Below are 19,022 nucleotides of genomic sequence, written 5' to 3'. Positions count from 1 at the left end.
GGACATTTTTATATATATTGAACATAAATAAAAAAAAAGAAATTACAAAATGGTCGCTTTCTCACAGAACGGATGCGGACTGGATTTATGGACGTGCCTCCAGGTGAAGTCGGTTTCTCCCCCTGCCCCCACCCCACCCCGATAATAAATAAATAAAATTCATGAAGTTTTGGATCCTCTGGCGTTACTGGGGTTTCTTGCCCGTGCCGTTCTTGTCCGCAGAGTTCGAGGTTACCAAGTTCACGGGGCCGTCCGAGTGCAGCGAATCCTTGCGCGGCGGCATCCGCTCGTTGATGCGGTCCAGCCCCCGCGCCTCCTCGAAACTGCGGATCTTGTGCTGCGGGGAGAAGCCACGGATGGCTGCGGAGGGAAGGGAGCACAGAGAGGGGAGATGTCAGCACCACGAGATGGGTTCCCCCCCCCGAGGAGCCCTCCAGCACACGCCAGACACCAACGGGGACAAGTGGAGGGGACAGAAAGCACCCGGCTGGGTTTGGGAATTCTTGGGGGAGGTTTTGGAGTTGTTGGTGCGTGTTCGGGAGCAGCTGGCAGCAAAGTTAGGATTTGCTCTGCTCCCTAGGAGGAGGTTCTTCTTTTTAGACAGGTTTAGGATTTGCTCTGCTCCCTAAGAGTTGGTTGGTTTTTTTTAGGCAGGTTTAGGATTTTCTCGGCTCCCTAAGAGGAGATTCTTTTTAGGCAGGTTTAGGATTTGTTCTGCTCCCTAAGATAAGGTTCTCTTTTTTAGGGAGGTTTAGGATTTGCTCTGCTCCCTGAGAGGTTTAGGATTTTCTCTGGTCCCTAGGAGGAGGTTCTTTTTTATAGGGAGGTTTAGGATTTGCTTTGCTCCCTAGGAGGAGGTTCTTTTTTTTTAGGGAGGTTTAGGATTTGCTTTGCTCCCTAGGAGGAGGTTCTTTTTTTTTAGGAGGTTTAGGATTTTCTCTGCTCCCTAAAAGAAGGTTCTTCTTTTTAGACAGGTTTAGGATTTTCTCTGCTCCCTAGGAGGAGGCTCTTGTTTTTAGGCAGGTTTAGGATTTGCTCTGCTCCCTAAGATAAGGTTCTTTTTTTTTAGGGAGGTTCTTCTTTTTAGGAAGGTTTAGGATTTGCTCTGTTCCCTAGGAGGAAGTTCTTGTTTTTAGAGAGGTTTAGGATTTGCTTTGTTCCCTAAGAGGAGGCACTTTATTTTTAGGCAGGTTTAGGATTTTCTCTGCTCCCTAAGAGCTTTTCATGGAAGCATGGAATTGTTTGGGTTGGGAGATTAAAATCATCCAATTACATTATCCCAGGTTCAACCTTGGCCATTTCCAGGGATGGGGCAGTCACAGATTTTCTGGAAATTCCATCCCACCACCCTCTACAGGAAAGAATTTCCTTCCAATATCCCAAACCTCCCCCTCTTTTAATAAAATAGGGGGAACTTGATAAACCAGACAAGTGCTTGCTGTCCCCAGAGAGTGAAATCTCAGGAAAATCTCAAAGCTGAAAAACACGACACTAAAAAATAACAATTAAAAAGAAAATAAAAATTAAAAAAAAAAAAAGGCAAAACCCAGAACGACAGAACAAAGACACCACCACAAGGCTCTGAACTCCGACACAAACCACACACTGCAACACCAGGAGAGGGAACAGCTAGTCCTTGGATCACAAAGGCAAAATTCTTGCATGACCAGGAGACACACGGGCAGATTTGGGAGGGATGAATCCCACTGAGGATTTCATGTCCCTGTTCCATCAGCACGTCACCCTCGCCCTGATGACACGGACCAAATGTGAAACTCCTTTGTGCTACGGAGAATTTAAGGAAAAGGAGCCTGTGCCAAATCTTTTACAAGGACTTGGCTGGCTCACAAACAACTTCCCTTGGTAAGCAAAGCCTCTGTAGAGCTGCGTGGCCCCGCTCGGCATCGAGGAAAAATCCTCATGGATCTGTCATTCCTACACCCTACAGGCAGAGAACTGCCTCTCCACCTTGGCCTACCTGTGGGGAAGGCAGGGATCACAGCAGCACCACAAAATCCTGATTTCTAAGGGCTTTGATGGTGCTGGCAGATTGCAGGACCTCAACCCCAAGGCCTCGAGCCACCGCAGCAGGAACGGCTCCGGCAACTCCAAATAAAGGTGTTCCACTAAGGAATGAACTGTTCAAGCTGAAACAGCCTTGAACCAAACCCCTGGGTGTTTTTTCCTTCCCAGCAGGGCCTCGTCCTCCCCCACTTCTGGTGATGCAAGAGTAAAAAGCTTCTGTTAAGGGCTGGTAAAGCTCTTTAAGAGGAGCGCACGCACACACGGAGATGATTTGAGTCTCTCGCCGGGTTCTAGCCATACCTTCCCGTGCCTCTACCGCTTCTACTGTGGCTGCAATACAGAAGAACAGTGGCATGCAGAAATGAAGACAGGGAAAAAAATAAAAAAACAAAAAAACCAAAACAAAACAAAAAACAGGGAAAAAAAAAAAAGAAACAAAAACAGAGTGACAGTGAGTGATCTGACATCATGGCTGCGACGCAGAGCCCGCGGCCCCCCAGCCCCGGTGGTGCCAAACGAGTGGCGAGAGGGGAGAAAAAGGTGACAGGAGGTGGAGAGGAAGGGGGGAAGGGGACCCCCGAGGGCTCAGGGGGAGTGTCCTTTCCTCTGGATTGATCTGATGGAAGAACAGAGGAGCAGAGAGTGGGGGCTTCCTGCTGTGTGCGCTGGACAGGGACAAGCTCGGACTAAGCTCTGCTCCCAGCTGGGTGGCTCCAGGCCACCCTCAGATGATCAGTTATGTGGAATACACCCTCCAGCACACAGAAGGGATCCCAGGGATGTTTTGGAGCAGTCTGTTTTCCAGGGAAGGACAAGCAGCAGGTACTGGGCTGCTCTGCTCCCGGTGCCTTGAGTTGTAACAGAAAATCAGGCTCCAAATCCAGTTTGGCTTCAGCTCCACCTCCTGAAAGTGTTACCAAGCAACAAGGCACCACAGAGCTGAGCTACGTCCCCCTTCCTAAATCTGCTGCAGCAACATCCACGGTTTGGTAGGCCCTGCCTCAACATCTGGAAGGACGCCCTTCCCTTGAGCAGATTCTCTGGATTTTAGCCTCAAAACTGCAGCTTTTTTCACTTTGGACACAATACAGAGGCCACGTGGTCCTCGGGAGGCCACGGAGGAAGGATGGAGCTGTGGCTGCACAGCTCTGCCCCAGATTCCGTGACTTTGTTCAGCTGGTTTTGCCAAGCCCTGCTGTGAAAGGCTGAGGGAGGCTGAGGAGGGCAGGGCCCCCTCACTGCAGCCCTGTTTCCCTTCTTTGAGGTGCACAGGCACCCCAAAAGGGGGACAGCCTCCCCTCCTCCTCACCCAGCAGACGGGGCTCCCATAAATTCACCGGGAGTGTGAAGGGATGTGCAAAACGGGAAAGGGTGGGAGGATGGGGAAAGGGGGAGGGAAAGGGGTCAGGACAGGGGGGTGGGAGAAGGGGAAGGACAGGGAAAGGAGAGTGGGAGAAGGGGGAAGGACAGGGAAAGGAGAGTGGGAGAAGGGGAAGGACAGGGAAAGGAGGGTGGGAGAAGGGGGAAGGACAGGGAAAGGAGAGTGGGAGAAGGAGGAAGGACAGGGAAAGGGGGAAGGAAAGGGGTCAGGACAGGGAAAGGAGAGTGGGAGAAGGGGGAAGGACAGGGAAAGGAGAGTGGGAGAAGGGGAAGGACAGGGAAAGGAGAGTGGGAGAAGGAGGAAGGACAGGGAAAGGGGGGTGAGGAGGGCAGGAGAAGCCGGGAGATGCCGAGGGGAGCGGGGGGAGCCTGCAGGCGGCGGGCGGGGCAGGTAAGGCAGCAGCAAAGGCCCAGCTTGTTTGTTCTGTCCTGGGGAGAGGCTTATTTTGGGGGAGGGGAGATCCCTGGTACCCCTGAGAGAACCCCCTGTGAGGGGAAGGTGCTGGAGAACGTCACAGCATGACCCTGTGCTGTCAGGATACAGGGACAGAGCTGCTGCAACAGCCACCTTCCCACACAGGCTCTGTTCCCAGAACTGGGGCGACAGGGCTGTGATGGTTTCTATAAAAAAAGGGAAAAAATATCCACCCTCCTCTGTGGGCAGAGAAATCCGTGAGCTTGGGAGTGATGCTGCATCCTCCCTGGGAGCAGGCAGTGATATTTCCACGTTTGTGACTTGTGAACTCTTCAATCCAAGCAAACCCCAGCCCCAGCCCAGGGAGAGCTGCAGGAAATCCCCGGTGCCCATGGGAAGGGGGAAGCTGGGGAGGTGCCAGGCTTCAAAGGCCGATGGCAGGGGAGGATTAACAGGCTGGATTACAGGATTCCCCCTGGGCTAGCTCATCCCTAAGCACCAGCCAACCTCCTTGCCCTGGGAGGGGAAAGATCGGATCCTTTGCTCCGTGCTGCTCCCTGAGGCAGCAAATTTGGGAAGAAACTTCCACAACTACCTCAAAACCCAAGAGGAGACTTTTCTGAAGCATCCAGCCCTGGAGGAACCTCGTTCCTTTGGCTGGACTTTCCTCCTGTTTGGGATTCATGACTTGACAGGGGCAGACTGGGAGGGGTCTGGTTGAACGAAGAACAAACAAGCAGCTGTGTCACTGTCACATTCACACAGAGGCAGTGTCACTGTCACATTCACACAGAGGCTGTCACACAGCAGCAGCACAGCGAGGTGAGGCAGAGGATGTGCACCATGCAGCGTTAGAAGGGAAAGAAAGGATAAAAACTTGCTGCAGAAACAAACAAATAAGCACTGAACATGCTTTAGGCAGGGTGCTGCGGGTTTTCTTCCTCGAGGGTACACGGGGACAGCTCGGCATCTCTCCACACCCCCACCTACACCTCTGCTTACTCCTGCTTGGCAATCCTTCCTCCCCACGGGCCTGAACCCTGGCTGGGGTCCCCTGGCACCCTGCAGGCCGCCTGTGGGGGCTGCTCCAGGGGGTTTGGGGCAGGGGGATGCAGGGCTCAGGGATACTCACCGGTCTGCAGGGTCTGCCTCCCCCCCGAGAGCACTCCCAGGGGCAGGGTACCTGTGGGGGTCAGGCCTTTGAGGGTCAGCACGCTCTCACTCTCCTCCCTGCAGGGAACAGCAGCAGTTACACACTGTGCTGGGAGTTGTGGGGGTCATGATCATGAGAATCATGGAGCCATGGGATCATTAAGGATGGAAAAGACTTTTAAGGTCACCAAACCCAACCATCAACCCAGCACCACCACTACCCACGTGCCCAAGTGCCACATCTACACATCTGTTCAACCTCTCAGGGATGGGGACTCCACCACAGCCCTGGACAGCCCATTCCAGTACCTGGCAACCCTTTCCACACAGGAATTTCTCCCAATATCCCACCTGAATCTCCCCTGCTGCAGCTTGAGGTCGTTTCCTCCCCTCTGTCATTTGTTATTTGGGAGAAAAGACCAACCCCTACCTAGCTACAACTTTCTTTCAGGAAAATGTGTCCTGAAAGAGTCAGGGAAAAACACCTGTTTTATGAAGTTTTTCCCTTTCTTTCCTAACCAGTGTTCCCCATCGCCCAGTTCCCAAATTAATCTCAGGCCCAAAATTAAGCCCAGTCCCCAAATGAAGCCCAGTCCTCATTTTAAGCCTAGTCTCCAAATTAAGTCCGGTCCCCAAATTAAGCTTGGTCCCAAAATTTAGCCCAGTCTCCAAATGAAGCCCAATGCACAAATTAAGTCCGGTTCCCAAATTAAGCCCAGTCCCCAAATGAAGCCCAGCCCCCAAAGGAAGCCCAGTCCCCAAAGGAAGCCCAGTTCCTGAATTAAGTTCAGTCCCCAGATTAGGCCTGGTCCTAAAATTTAGCCCAGTCCCCAAATGAAACTCAGTCCCCAATTTAAGTCTGGTCTCCAATTAAGCCCAGCCCTCAATTAACCACCGTCCGCAGACTAAGCCCAGCCCCCATTTTAAGCCCGGTCCCCAAATTAAATCCTGTTCACAAATTATGACCAGTCCCAAAATTTAGCCCAGTCCCCAAATTAAACTCAGTCCCCAATTTAAGCCCAGTCCCCAAATGAAGCCCAGTCCCCAATGTAAATCCAGTCCCCAATGTAAATCCAGTCCCAAATGAAACTCAGTCTCCAATTTAAGCCCAGTCCCCAAGCCCATTCCCCAATTTAAGCCCAGTCCCTGAATTAAGCCCAGTCCCCATATTAAACTCAATCCCCAACTAAAGCCCAGTCCCCAAATTAAACTCAGTCTCCAATTAAGCCCAGTCTGCAGTTTAAGCCCAGTCTGCAGTTTAAGCCCAGTGCCCAGTTGAAGCCCAGTCCCCAGTTTAAGCCCAGTGCCCAGCCCATCCTCACCGAAGGACTGAGAAGACCCGTGCCATCTTCCCAATGGCTCTGATCTTATTCCTGATGATCTCCTTGCGCACCGTTGTCCCACCTTAGGGAGAGAAAAGAGCAGAGAGCACCACGTTGGAGGTTTCCTGCTCTCCAGGGAAGGTCAGGATGAAGCACCTGCCTGACTCCAGGAAAAGAAATCATGGTTTTTACAGAGTCACAGCTACACCAGAGAGAGAACGGTGCTGGAAGGATGGCATCAGGATGGCATCAGGATGGCACCAGGATGGCGGTGAGGAGGGCAACACCAACGAGATGGCACACGGAACTCGAGAGGGCTAAAGAGAGTAGAATCACCACGGGACACGGATTCGGGGAGGTCTGGCTGGCAGGTCACCAGCTGGGCCCACACTGCACGGGATGTGACACAAATGACTCAGCCATGAGGACACGGTTTGCAAGGCAGAGCACGGAGGGGTCTGACGGCTGATGGGCACCGCTGGGCTCGCCCGCAGCGGCACGCAAGCATCAGCTTTGGCATCCAAGGAGCACAGGGAAGGGCTGGCCCGAGCCTGGCAGCTCTGCTCTGACCCCACAAGGACACAACGGGACAGGGGGGAGCTCCCCTTCCACTCTGCAGACCCAACGGGAGAGAGAAACACAAAAAAAAAAAGCACGGAGGGAGCTGAAACCGAACGGAAAATTCAGGTGGAAAGAGGGAACAAATCCATCTCCTCTCAGCTGAGATTCCTCACATGGCCCAGTACACATCAGGACAGGGAAGCCAAACCCAGGGCTAACATGCACCATGGCTCAGCCATGCACTACGTGGCTGCATTCAGAATCAGGTAGAAACGTGACCTCCGTTTCTCAGAGTTCCTGGAGGAACGCAGAAGGGTTAAAAAACACATGGAGCTTATGTTAAAACTGAAAGGGGATGAAGAGACTGCCCCACTAGTCAGCTCTGGAAATCCACTTCAAGGATCTGGTGGCACAGGCAGTGATAATTAAGCTCGTAGCAAATTCTAGCTGGGTACCTTTCGGATAGCTTGAAATGTAGTGATCTTCAGGGAGAGGAGACACCAAGAAACAAGTAGATGAAGACAGAGATAGAAGAAACAAATTTAATTTTCATGGGAGGGAGGAAAGAAAAAAAACCAAAAAACAAAACGGAAATGCAATGGGATAAGCGGGTTAGAGTCTCTCCTGAGCTGCCTGGGGCCGAGGCAGCTCAGGCCCCACTTCTCGCTGCCCCCCTCAGCTTCCTCAGGTCACCACCTCGCTCCTGAGCCCCCCCAAAATCCAAACTGCTCATCAGCTCAACCACTGATTTGTCCCCTTCATGCACAGCTTAAAACCAGGGCCAAACCCAGCGTTTTTGGGGAGGGGGGTGACGTGAGAAGCCACTTTACAGAGGAGTTCACTGCAACTGATGAGAAGATTGGGTGGATATTTTGGTGCAGAAAATTTTGAATTGGGAGAAAAAATAACCACCAGCCTGTGTAAGGAGCAGGAAACCATTCCCAGAGTAGCTGGCAAGAAGTGTCTGTCGCAGTGAATGTCATTTAATTTCTCTGTGACTGAACAGAAAAGGAGAAAAAAAACCCCAAACATTCCCTACCCAAAACTGCAAAGGCTGGGCAAAAAGGAACTGGAGACCCTGGCTGGGCATCCACTATAAATCAAGTGCTGCTCAGGCATGAAGGACCTCGCCCAGCCTTTCCCCCCGCTGCTCTCTGGTGCCAGCAGGGATATTTTACCTTCCAACGTCTCATCGCCATCCGAAATCAGCTCGTCGTCGGAGCAGATGTTGAGGATGTTCACGAGCATCTCGGTGACTGCAAGAGGCACAGACAGCCAGGTCAGAGAGGCCTGGGCATGCAGAGGGATTTGGAGCATCAGGGAAGGATTTCAAGGTCGTCTGTCCCCTCAAGTGGGAGCCTAAAGACACTTTGAGGCGCAGCCTGCTGGTACCCGCAGCGGCGCCGGAGCAGACGACACACGCTGCATCTTCTGCCAAGGAGGTGGATGCAGGCCAAGCACATCACAGAGGAACCAGACGTGTGGAAGGAGGTGCCAACATTCCTGCAGAACAGCCTGAGCTCCCTCAAGGTCCCCCCCTCCCCATCCTCACCCACGCCACAGCCACCTGGCTCCGAGAAGGGCCAAATCTGGGAAGGGGGGGGATTCGACCTTTGGTGCCTCAAAGTCAAAAAACCCTTTGGAAGGTGAGGGTGAAGCTGCACCCCGAACACACGAGACTGGGGTGGAATTTCATCTCATCAGGAGAGGTAAAAATCCTCTTGGTGAAAAGCTGAGGCAAAGTCTTGGTCATATTTTAAGCTGCCTCGCCTTCTTCAGAACGAAATAAGCTTTGGATTGAAGTGAATGCTTCCTTTTTGGTGGGCCAAGAGCCAACAGGAATTTAAAATTCCTCTGCTGCAAACTGAGAGAAACATCTCCAAATTCTGAGGCGGGGCTCCAGCACCCAAGAGCAGCCCCACCAGCAATGCAGAAAGAGGAAGACAGGAGTGTTTTATTGGTAAAAGCTTTTTCAAACAGCTATCAACAGCTGGTTTTGCATGAATTTTTGAGCCTGAACTGCTCTCCTGTGCTACCTGGAGCTGCATCACTCTCCCAGCACTGTGGGACAGGTTTGTGACACTCAGGATATGAGGAGCAGTCCCTGGGAGTTTGGAAGAGAAACCCAAATCTCTCTTACCCTTCTCCCCTACGAAAGGCAAAGACCATGTGAAGACATCCATGAAGTTTGGAAGCCAGTAGGGGTGAGGGGAACAGTTGAACTGCCTGATGTTCATGACGTTGTTTTCATATTTCAGTACAGCAGCTGGGGGAGAAAAGGGCAAAGAGAATAAATGTCCATGGGCACTTTCCACCTGCAGAATCCTGGAATGGGCTGGATTGGAAGGATCTTAGGGAGCAGCCATGGGCAGGGACAACTTCCACTATCCCAGGGTGCTCCAAGCCCTCCCAGTCTGGCCTTGGGCACTTCCAGGGACCCAGGGGCAGCCACAGCTTCCCTGGGAATTCCATCCCAGCCTCACAGGGAACAATTCCTTCCCAAGATCCCATCCATCCCTGCCCTCTGGCAGTGGGAAGCCATTCCCTGTGTCCTGTCCCTCCATCCTTTGTCCCTGTCCAGCCATCCTGGAGCCCCTCTAGGCTCTGGAAGGGGCTCTGAGCTCTCCCTGGAGCCTTTCCTCTTTCTCCCCCAGCTCTCCCAGCCTGGCTCCCTCAGTGTTAGAAAACCTTCATTATCCACACCCTGTTACACTCCTGTACCATCAAGCTCCCAACTCTCCAAAACGAGAAGGTTTAAGCCATAATATTTTGGTTTCCTCAGGCTGGTTCTCAGCTTAGAACAGTGAAGCTCAAACAGAGCCAAGATCCAAAGTGAGGGGTGAAAAACCCCACAGCTGCAGAAAATCCCACCATGACCCCTATGGTTTAGGGGCACAGGGAAGTGGAAAACTTCCCTACACTATCAGCTTCTGTGGGATGGCAGCATCCATCCAAAGGACTCCATTCTCCTGTGGCTGGGAATGAAAGCTTTATTCCAGGCCTTATGACTCCAGAGTTAATTGCCACAGTAACACATTAAGTCAACCACTTCAGCTCAGCACACAAAGCTCTCTTTCATTCCAGGCACAAGAATGTGACTGGAGGAGAGGGGTTTGTATCAAAAATAGTGTGGTTTTTGTATCAAAACCAGCGTGGTGGCAGCTGGAGCAGGGCAGGGATTGTCCCTCTGTGCTGGGCCCTGGGGAGGTACCTCGAGGGCTGGGTCCAGTTCTGGTCCCCTCACTGAGACCTGGAGGGGCTGGGGGGAATCCAGGGAAGGCAACAGAGCTGGGAAGGGGCTGGAGCACCAGGAGGGGCTGAGGGAGCTGGGAAGGAGCTGAGCCTGGAGCAAAGGAGGCTCAGGGGGCCCCTGTGGCTCTGCACAGCTCCTGCCAGGAGGGGACAGCCGGGGGGTCGGGCTGTGCTCCAGGGACAGGGACAGGAGGAGAGGGAATGGCCTCAGGCTGGGCCAGGGCAGCTCAGGGGGGGCACAGCAGGAATTTCCCCATGGAAAGGGGGCTCAGGGCTTGGCACTGCCCAGGGAGGGTTGGAGTGCCCATCCTGGAGGTGTCCAAGGAACAGCTGGAAGTGACACTCAGTGACAAGGTGGGGATTGGGCACAGCTTGGACTCAATGGCTTGGAGCTCTTTTCCAATTAAATTCTCCTGGGATTGTGGGAGGGCAGAGTGGGAGAGGGATTTCCTGACCCCCCCATAGAACAGCAGAGCCTTACCCTTGTTGTTATAGACATCTAAGTAATTTGGTGCAGAGAAGATTGTGATTAACGAGGGAAAGCCCGTGGTCTGGCTCTTCCTGTACATTCGGTACCTGCAGAACAGGGCACGAGTTAAACCCGGCTTAGAACAGCCCAAACCCCGCCCAGCCCAGCCCAAACCCCGCCCAGCCTCCCGGGCTGCAGCACTCACCCAGCGTCCTGGGCTTCGTGAGCTCGGATTACGGATAACAAACTATTGTTCTGCAAAAATTCACACACTGCAGGATAACTGGAAAACAAAAAGAGAGGAGAACTCAGCTGCGAGCAAAGGAGAGCACAGAGCTCGGGTGGGCTTGGGAGCAGCCACTTGTAAAAAACATCCAGTTTCTGTCCAGCACCCCAAAATATATTTTATTCAAAAATCATTCAAATGATATATTTTTATTACAAAATGAATTGCAAAGGGTTCTGTTAAACCCTTACTGTAAGTGGACTGTCAGCACAAATCCTTCTTTTTTAGCAAGGAAAGAATATTTCCTAGAGATCCAGGTGCTGCAAACCACTCACAGGGCCAGTCCAAAGAAGCATCTCTGCTGCTTGAGATCCCAATTCTACAAAGCAATTTATCCAAAGGCAGCTCAATATTCACAGAATCCCAGAATGATGAGGTTGGAAGAGACCTCTGAGATCAAGTCCAACCTGTGCCCTAACACCTCACCTAGACTGTAGCACCAAGGGCCATGTCCAGTCGTTTTTAAACACACCCAGAGATGGTGATTCTGCACCTCCCTGAGAAGAGCATTCCAGGGCTTTATTATTCTTTGGGTGAAAAATTCCTTCCTAATATCCAACCTGTCCCTTCCATGATGTAGCAAATTTATCCAAAGACACCTCAATATCCAAAGAGAGCTCAATACTCAAACTTCTCCAAAGACAGCTCAATATTCAAAGAAGCAAAAAACAAACAAGAATTTGTGTGTCAGAGCCAAGTGAGGAGAATTTCACGTGGACTGCAAAGCCCCACGGGGTGGCCTGAGCAGTGATTTTAGTGTGAGGGGACAGAAATGCCCCCCCATGAACCAGCCCTCACCTGTAGAAATAGGAGCAGCCTCGGACAGTGTTGTGGGCAAAATGCTCCAGGGTTTTCTCGTTGCCGTAATCCTCCGAGGGATCAGACCACAGCAGGTCACACATCGGACCAAAGGCTGGAGGCTCCTTGAACCTGTCTAACTGGAGAGGGGACACAACATCAGCAGGAGCTGTGGCAGGATTCCTGGTAGCTGGGGGCTGTGGACATCTCCTCGGTTGCCAAACTGTGCTCTGTTCACCACCTGCCTGGAAGCTGTCTCCTGTCCATTGGGCAGTGTTCCTGATCTCTGCCACACCCACTCCTCCCTGGGGCACACCTGCTGATAAGAGGCCATTGGATGTCCCTGCAGGGCTGATAAGAACTGCAGCATCCCACTGGGAGATGTGAGCCCAGGGGGAGGAGCCAAGCATTCCTACCCGGATAGAATCTGGAGATCCTGGAACACCAGCACGGCTTCTGCACTGGATTCCCAGAGGAGCAGCAGCTGCCTCTGGCCCTGGATCTCCAGAGGCAGAGTGCACCCTTCTCCAGGATCCCTGCTCCAGCAGAACCAGCCCTGGCACTGCAGGAGGGCTGAGCCACAATTCCAGTGGCACTGCTGCCAGCCCCTGACCCACAGGGTGTCAGGCTGTGCTCTGCCTCTGCCAGGGCTGCCTTGGGTCACTGCACTGTTCTTTTTATCCTTTTATTTCCTTCCCTAGTAAAGAACTGCTATTCCTGCTCCCATATTTGTTGCCTGACAGCCCCTAATTTAAAATTTATAACAATTCAGAGGAGGGGGGGAATTTACATTTTGTATTTCAGGGGAAGCTCCTGCCTTCCTTAGCACACACCTGGCTTTCAAACCAAAACAGTACAAATCACCAAGGGGATGGCACTGCTGGAATGCCTCTCGAGCTGTTTTATTTTCCAGCATCAGCTTCATTCCATGGTTATGGCAGTGGGAAGGTGCCAGCAGCTCACATTTTAGGCAGCAGACAGAGAACTCAATGTTACAACTCACTTTAAAAGTTTTTTGAGCAATCACACCAAGCAGAAGCACACTGACAGTATTTATATCTGTATAGTATATATTCTATATTGACACTGGTTCCATCCAACCACTGTCAGCACAGGTACCTTTGGTTATAAAAATTTTTGCTTATTTCAAATCCAACACCTGCTTGTGACCCTCAAACACAATGCTCAGAGCTCCAGTATTAAGTTTAGAACTCCCAAATATCTCTCTAGATAAACTTTTCTGTAGCTTAGGGAATTATTCTAGACAAGCATCAATAGACAGAAAATTGTTCTATTTGTTTTTACTTTTCTACTTTTTACATCATTTTTCTGCTGACCCATCTCATGGCTACTGCTTAGCTCCAATCCCAGTTCTGCTGTCTCTGAGCCTGCCTTTTGCAGCTTCCCCAAACCCTCTGATTTTATGGATTCCCACCCACCCATCCCCAAATCCACACAGCAGCGAACCCCACAGGGAACTGGGAGGGAAGGGGAAAGCTCCTGGAGCTGACTTACTTTCCTAATGTCATCTAGACACGTGATTTCTGGAGACAGGCCCCCGTGGACACACAGGAATTGCTGGTTGAGGAGGGCAGCGAGAGGAAGACAGTCGAAGGTGTCCATGCACGCGTCGTACACTCGCTCCGAGTACTTGATCCGACCTGCCAGGAGGAATCCAACCAACCCAGGTGTGATCAACCAACCCCAGGAACCCAGCTCCAAAATCAAAACGGCTCACAAACCAAACTTTGCACCTGGTAGTGAAAATACTGATTTGGAATCAACTCTGCACCTGTGTATTCCTGAAAATACTGATTCAAAATCAACTTTGCACCTGTGAATTCCTGAAAATACTGATTTAAAATCAAACCTGCACTAGTGTATTGGCAAAAATACTGATTTAAAATCAGCAGTTTATTCATGAAAATACTGATTTAAAATCACCTGTGAATTCCTGAAAATACTGATTTAAAATCAAACCTGCACTCGTGTATTGGCAAAAATACTGATTTAAAATCAGCAGTTTATTCATGAAAATACTGATTTAAAATCAACTTTGGAACTGTGAATTCCTGAAAATACTGATTTCAAATCAGCAGTGTATTCCTGAAAATGCTGATTTAGATTCAACTCTGCATTTCTGTATTTGTGAAAATACTGATTTGGAATCAACTCTGCACCTGTGTATTCCTGAAAATACTGATTTTAAATCACCTGTGCATTCGTGAAAATACTGATTTAAAATCAGCAGTGTATTCCTGAAAATACTGATTCAAAATCAGCAGTGTATTCATGAAAATGCTGATTTAAAATCAAACTTTGTACCTGTGGACTGGTGAAAATACCGATTTAAAATCAAACTTTGTACGTGTGTATTGGTGAAAATAATGATTTAAAATCACCTGTGTATTTGTGGAAATACTGATTTAGAATCAAACTCTGCACCTGGGCATTTCTGAAAATGCTGATTTAGTTGAAAATTCTGCACCTGGGTATTTGTGCTAATACTGATGTGGAATCAAACTCAGCCCCTGTGTATTTGTGAAAATGCTGATTTGGTAAATAATTGTTGGGTGTGTAAAAGAAAAGGTTTTTTTAATCTGGAATTGGACAATATTCACGTCCCTTCAATTTGTTTTCCAGAAGACCTGCACTGAGATCAGCACAAAGGAGATGAGCTGCTCCCACATGATGAAAATTGGGATCATGGAATAAATTTGGGATGCTGCTGAAGCCACCCCATCCCTTCCCCCAACCCTGCTGCCCCTCTAGACTCCTCCTGACTGTTGAATTTGGCATCACACAGCCATGGGGGCAGGAATTGCTTTTCCACAGGTCCTGGGAGGCAGGATTTGCCCACTGGATCTTCCAGGGATGACATTTCCATTGGTGCCCCACCCCAGCAGAGGACGAGAGGATGTTCCCATACATAAATCCCAGCCTTTCCAAAGCAGTTTGGCTCTTGCACCAAGGCTCAAATCTGCTCAGAAACATCCTCAGGGAAGGGGAAAAGCAGCAGCTCCTGTTTTCCAAAGGGAAAATCCCAACCCCACCACCTGGCTCAGACTGGGCCCAGCCCACCAGGAGCTCACCTGTGTGCAGGTGATGGGCACAGCACCCAGCACAGAGCTGGGAGGTGTTTTCCAGCTCATTCCTGAGCTAACAGAACAGGCACTCATCCCCTCTGAGCCTTCCCCCATCCAACACCACCCAGAGCTGATGGGATAAAGATTGGATTTGTGCCTTGCCCAGAATTATCTCTGGAGGTCGGGTCCTTGAGCAAGAATTCCCTAAAGGAGCTTTGCATTGAGTTCTCCCCCTCTTTTATTCCTTGGAATGACAGACACCCATCATTCCCTGACCTCTCCTCAGCACTGCTTTAAAAACATTCAAGTGCTGTGCACAAACCCATCTTTTCACTGAGAAAACCAGCTGAAAGGTAAATGATCCTCCCCAGTGCAAACAGGGAGGAGCAAATCCTGCCCCCATTCCAGCTCCAATCACTGATCCCAGCTGCACAATCTGGAGCTGGAAGGCTTTTGGCACTGATTCCAGGTTGCTGGGGCTGGAAGTCAGGGAGGGGAGGATGTGTGTGCCTGGCTCATCAGGGGAGAAGTGCTCCCATTTCTTCCATCCACACTCAGCCTTTGAAACCAAAAGGCCACATTTGGTGCTTAGCAGAACTTCAAAGATTTGGGGTTTGGGGTATTTTTTTATAGCAGAAGAGGAGGAAAACAAGACAACAGGTTTTTACAGCTCTGATGCCACTCAGAGGCACAAAAAGTGAAGCCCACGCCTTCTCACAACACCTTTTTTTTAAAAAATAAAATATATTTTAAAATGTATTATTTAAATGGATTCAAATCCTTCTCCCACTGCTGATACTTACATTCCTGCTTGAAGGTGAAGTATTCTGTGAGGTGCCTGCACTCGTGGTTCCCTCGAAGGAGGAACAACGTTTTGGGATGATTTATCTTTAAACTCCATAAATACAGCACGCACTGCAAGAGAGGCAAACAGGGCATGTCATAAAATCCTTTCCCAGGGCACTCATCAGCCTGAGACTGCACTAAGAGGTTCTGGGAAGACACCCAAAGTGGAACCCAGCTCCATAATGGGCAGTGGATCCTCTCCTGGCCAAGTGGGGAAAAGCCACCGGGATTTCTCTATATTAGGGCTGGCTTGGAGAAGTGACAGATGAGGTTGTGGCCAACAGAAAGCAGCTCGGGGCTGGGTGGGGGCAGCTTTGCTTCCAGCACAAACCAAAGGAAAAAAACCCCTTTTGTAGAGCAGCAAAGCAGAAGCAGCTGTTTGCTCCAGATGTTCCACTGGGATGGAGACCAGCGAGAGGAGCAGGCAGACATTTGTCCATGAAACACCCAGAAAATTCAACTTCACCTTCCCTACTGATTTCCCCCCTCTCTGGTTTTTCTGCTTGCACTAGAGTCATGTGAAGTTCAAGCTCAAAACAGGAAAAGCTAAGCCTAAAGAACAAGCTAAGCTTAGCAAAGCTGTCTAGCTTTGAAAAGGGCTTTCCACATCCCCTCTGCGAGCGGCAGCACCTGCAAAACCGGCGCCTTTGATGAGGCACAGACCAAAGTCAGGCTGAAATGGGGTTTTTAGCAGAAATATTTCATGCTGGCTTCCCAAAGAAAGCCTGAGGAAAGGGCTGGGAGGCAGGGAGGGCTCACTCAGCCCGATGTGCTCGGGCTGTTATCTCACACGGGGAAGTGTTATCACATTTCCCTCCTTGCTGTGGAGTGCTGGAAGGACAATCCATAAGGACAGCAAGCTCCAGGAGCTGGATTAAAGGCTCTAATAGGAGCTTACCCTGGAGGCTGACAGGCTGCAGGACACGCCTGGGAAACAAGAACCACCACCAAGTGTGTTTTACACCCTCCAAAATTCCCAAGCTGGGGCACAGATCCCCAGGAACCAGCTGGGAACAACCAGAACCCAAATGAAGCAGTTCCCAGTTGGTTCCCAGCAGAGCCAGCTCAGATCTGGGGGTGCTGAAGCACTGAACCTGCAAGGTAAGCTCTGCATGAATCATCCCAGCTGATCCCAAAAACCCTGAGGAGCTGCAAAGCACTGCCTGTGTCTCACTTGGAATTCAAGCCCACATTAACAACTTGATTAATTGGGAATTCCAAAAGAGAACGGGGCCAAGGCCAGTAGCAGAATCATGTTTTATTGCATCTGTTACCAGGAGGAATGCTCCCAACCAAACCATTTATAATTATTCTGGGATTTAAAGCTTTAACCTCCCTGTGTTTGCAAGAGAAATGTCACTTTTCTGGGCTGGCAGGAGAACTTTGAGGCTGCTATAAATGAACCAAATGACTTGGAGGAAGAAGCAGCCCTGGCATCAAAGCAAGGCAGAGATGCAGCATCAACAGGGGAGGGTTTGGGGTGCATGGAGGGTTGGCAGCCTGCAGAAGAGAGATTTTAAAACACATTTGAAGGGGTTTAAAATGAAATGGGGTTGAATTTTGCACCACAATTCTTCCTGGACACAGCAGGGACGTGGAGAGAGACCATTCCCTGTGGCTGGAGGCACTTCCCAAGGATGTGGGGACTGCCAGGTACCAGGAGGACACGGATTAAAGGACATTGGAGAGCCCTCGAGGGCTCCAGAGGGGCTGGAATGAGGAATGAGGGAGTTTCTACACTTGCATGCCTCGGATGCTTCCTGGTGTTTTGCACAGATCCCTTTCCCAGGGATTGATTCCTGCCTGTTTGCAAGAGCCAAGGAGCAAATCCAGGCAGTCACAGCTTTTTGGGTTTAAATAATCTTAAATATTCTCTCCTTATTCTGCCTCAGTGTGAAACCCAAAGCCAAGGGTTTGACCCACTTGGAAAGTGAAAGCTCAGCAGGACACAGGGAGGGAATTTCAAGAGGAATTGGGACTTGCAACCCCAAAAATGCCAGAGGGGCTGGTGCCAAACCTGCTCCCACCATGACCTCTCTCACCATTCCCAAAACCTGGCATTTGTAAGGAAGTTTTGCACACAGAGCTTGCCAGAGTGGGAACAGAGGCCAAACTCCCAAATGCAGCCCACAAATTCACCTTCCCTCCCACCTTACAGGGCTGACTGGATCTATTTTATGTTACTCTGGATAAAAAAGTGCATTAAATCAAGAATAATATATAATTCCATAATTAGACAACAATCACGTGTCCCATCATAACTGGATTGGAAGAACTGGCCTGGGAAAGGTGCCTGCCATTATCACACCACTCTTCCTGCTATATTTCCTTTTTCCATGGATTCTGTTCTTGGTCATAACAATAACAACTTTCTAATTGAACAAAATCATTCTCTTCATTGTATTCCAGCTCCTTGGGCCGGGATGGTCCTTCCCCACCACGAGCACAGACCTCTCTTGTGCCATTCTGGGATTTGGCACTAAAAGCTGAATGAAAGGAGCATTTTTCCCACTGGAATCCTTCAGCAGGGCCCTGCCTCATCAGCATCTCCCAAAGGGGGAGTTCATCCTGATTTCCATGCTGCCTGTGAGCCCTGCACTCTGCAGCTGGGATCTGTGGTCACTCAGTCTCGCTGTCACAGCAGGTTGGGGACAGCAAACCCTTCCCAGAGTCCCCTTCCAGCAGCATTCCAGCTTTCACACGCTTCTTCCCTCCCCTCTCCCCTCACAATTCTTTTCTTTAAAAAAAAAACAAACCAAAACCATCAGCCAATCCACTCTCCATGGCCTCATTATACTGGGAATTCATGTTTTTAAATGAGAATTTCCCTAAGCCAGAGGCCCAGCAAGAATTTGTTGAATGATTTGTTGCCAACATCCAGCTGAGCTGATGAACTGAGAGGTTTGGGGAGGGGCTGGAGGGTTTGAAAGGTTTTGTCTGAGCCACAAATTCCTCCTTGTACCTGGACAACCAAACACCTGGAGCCACAAGGAACACCTGGAAGGGAAATTTGGCCCTCACACCTCCTTGGCCCCAAGTCTGGCATCGTTTCCTGCAATTAATCCATCCCCTCCTGTTTCACTCTGTTCAAAGGTCATGGTTATGGAATCGTGGAATGTCCTGAGCTGAAAGGAATCCACAGGGATTCCAGGGCCTGGCTCTGCCCAGGACACCCCCAGCTGCTCAGATCATCTCCCCATGGATCCCAGCTTGGTGTGCTGACTCACGAGGCTGCTGCTGCTGCTCCCCACCTGCCCAGAGGTCACAGCACAGGGAAAACCTGGATGGTTTTCCATCTGGGATACTCCAAACCTGCTGTTGTTTCACTGCAGAAAGCAATTTTGTGCATTCAGGTGGGAATCCCTTCCAGCACAGTGCAGTAGGTGTGTGCCATTCACACTCTCTGGAAAATCCCCTCACCCAGGACTGT

At 50.4% G+C, this 19,022-nt stretch overlaps 1 protein-coding gene across 3 annotated transcripts in view; it reads right to left on the bottom strand.

Moving 5' to 3' along the window:
• Position 1: 1 nt before the first annotated feature.
• Positions 2–19,022, bottom strand: part of PPP3CC (protein phosphatase 3 catalytic subunit gamma) — a 47,348-nt gene continuing 28,327 nt past the window's right edge. The window contains exons 4-14 of one of the 3 annotated variants that reach the window (XM_050982832.1): positions 15,550–15,661; positions 13,176–13,321; positions 11,661–11,800; positions 10,782–10,859; positions 10,589–10,683; positions 8,996–9,121; positions 8,034–8,111; positions 6,295–6,376; positions 4,953–5,050; positions 2,284–2,355; positions 2–360 (exon numbers count right to left, since the gene is read on the bottom strand). In XM_050982832.1, coding sequence (XP_050838789.1) covers positions 185–360; positions 2,284–2,355; positions 4,953–5,050; positions 6,295–6,376; positions 8,034–8,111; positions 8,996–9,121; positions 10,589–10,683; positions 10,782–10,859; positions 11,661–11,800; positions 13,176–13,321; positions 15,550–15,661 — 1,203 coding nt within the window. In that variant the 3' untranslated portion in view covers positions 2–184. The remainder of the gene's footprint in view (positions 361–2,283; positions 2,356–4,952; positions 5,051–6,294; positions 6,377–8,033; positions 8,112–8,995; positions 9,122–10,588; positions 10,684–10,781; positions 10,860–11,660; positions 11,801–13,175; positions 13,322–15,549; positions 15,662–19,022) is intronic. The other 2 variants (XM_050982833.1, XM_050982834.1) reach the window with 2 other exon arrangements.

The sequence above is a fragment of the Serinus canaria genome, chromosome 22 (genome assembly GCF_022539315.1).
Source record: "Serinus canaria isolate serCan28SL12 chromosome 22, serCan2020, whole genome shotgun sequence".
NCBI classification, from domain to species: domain Eukaryota; kingdom Metazoa; phylum Chordata; class Aves; order Passeriformes; family Fringillidae; genus Serinus; species Serinus canaria.
This window is presented reverse-complemented; position numbering and strand designations above follow the sequence as displayed.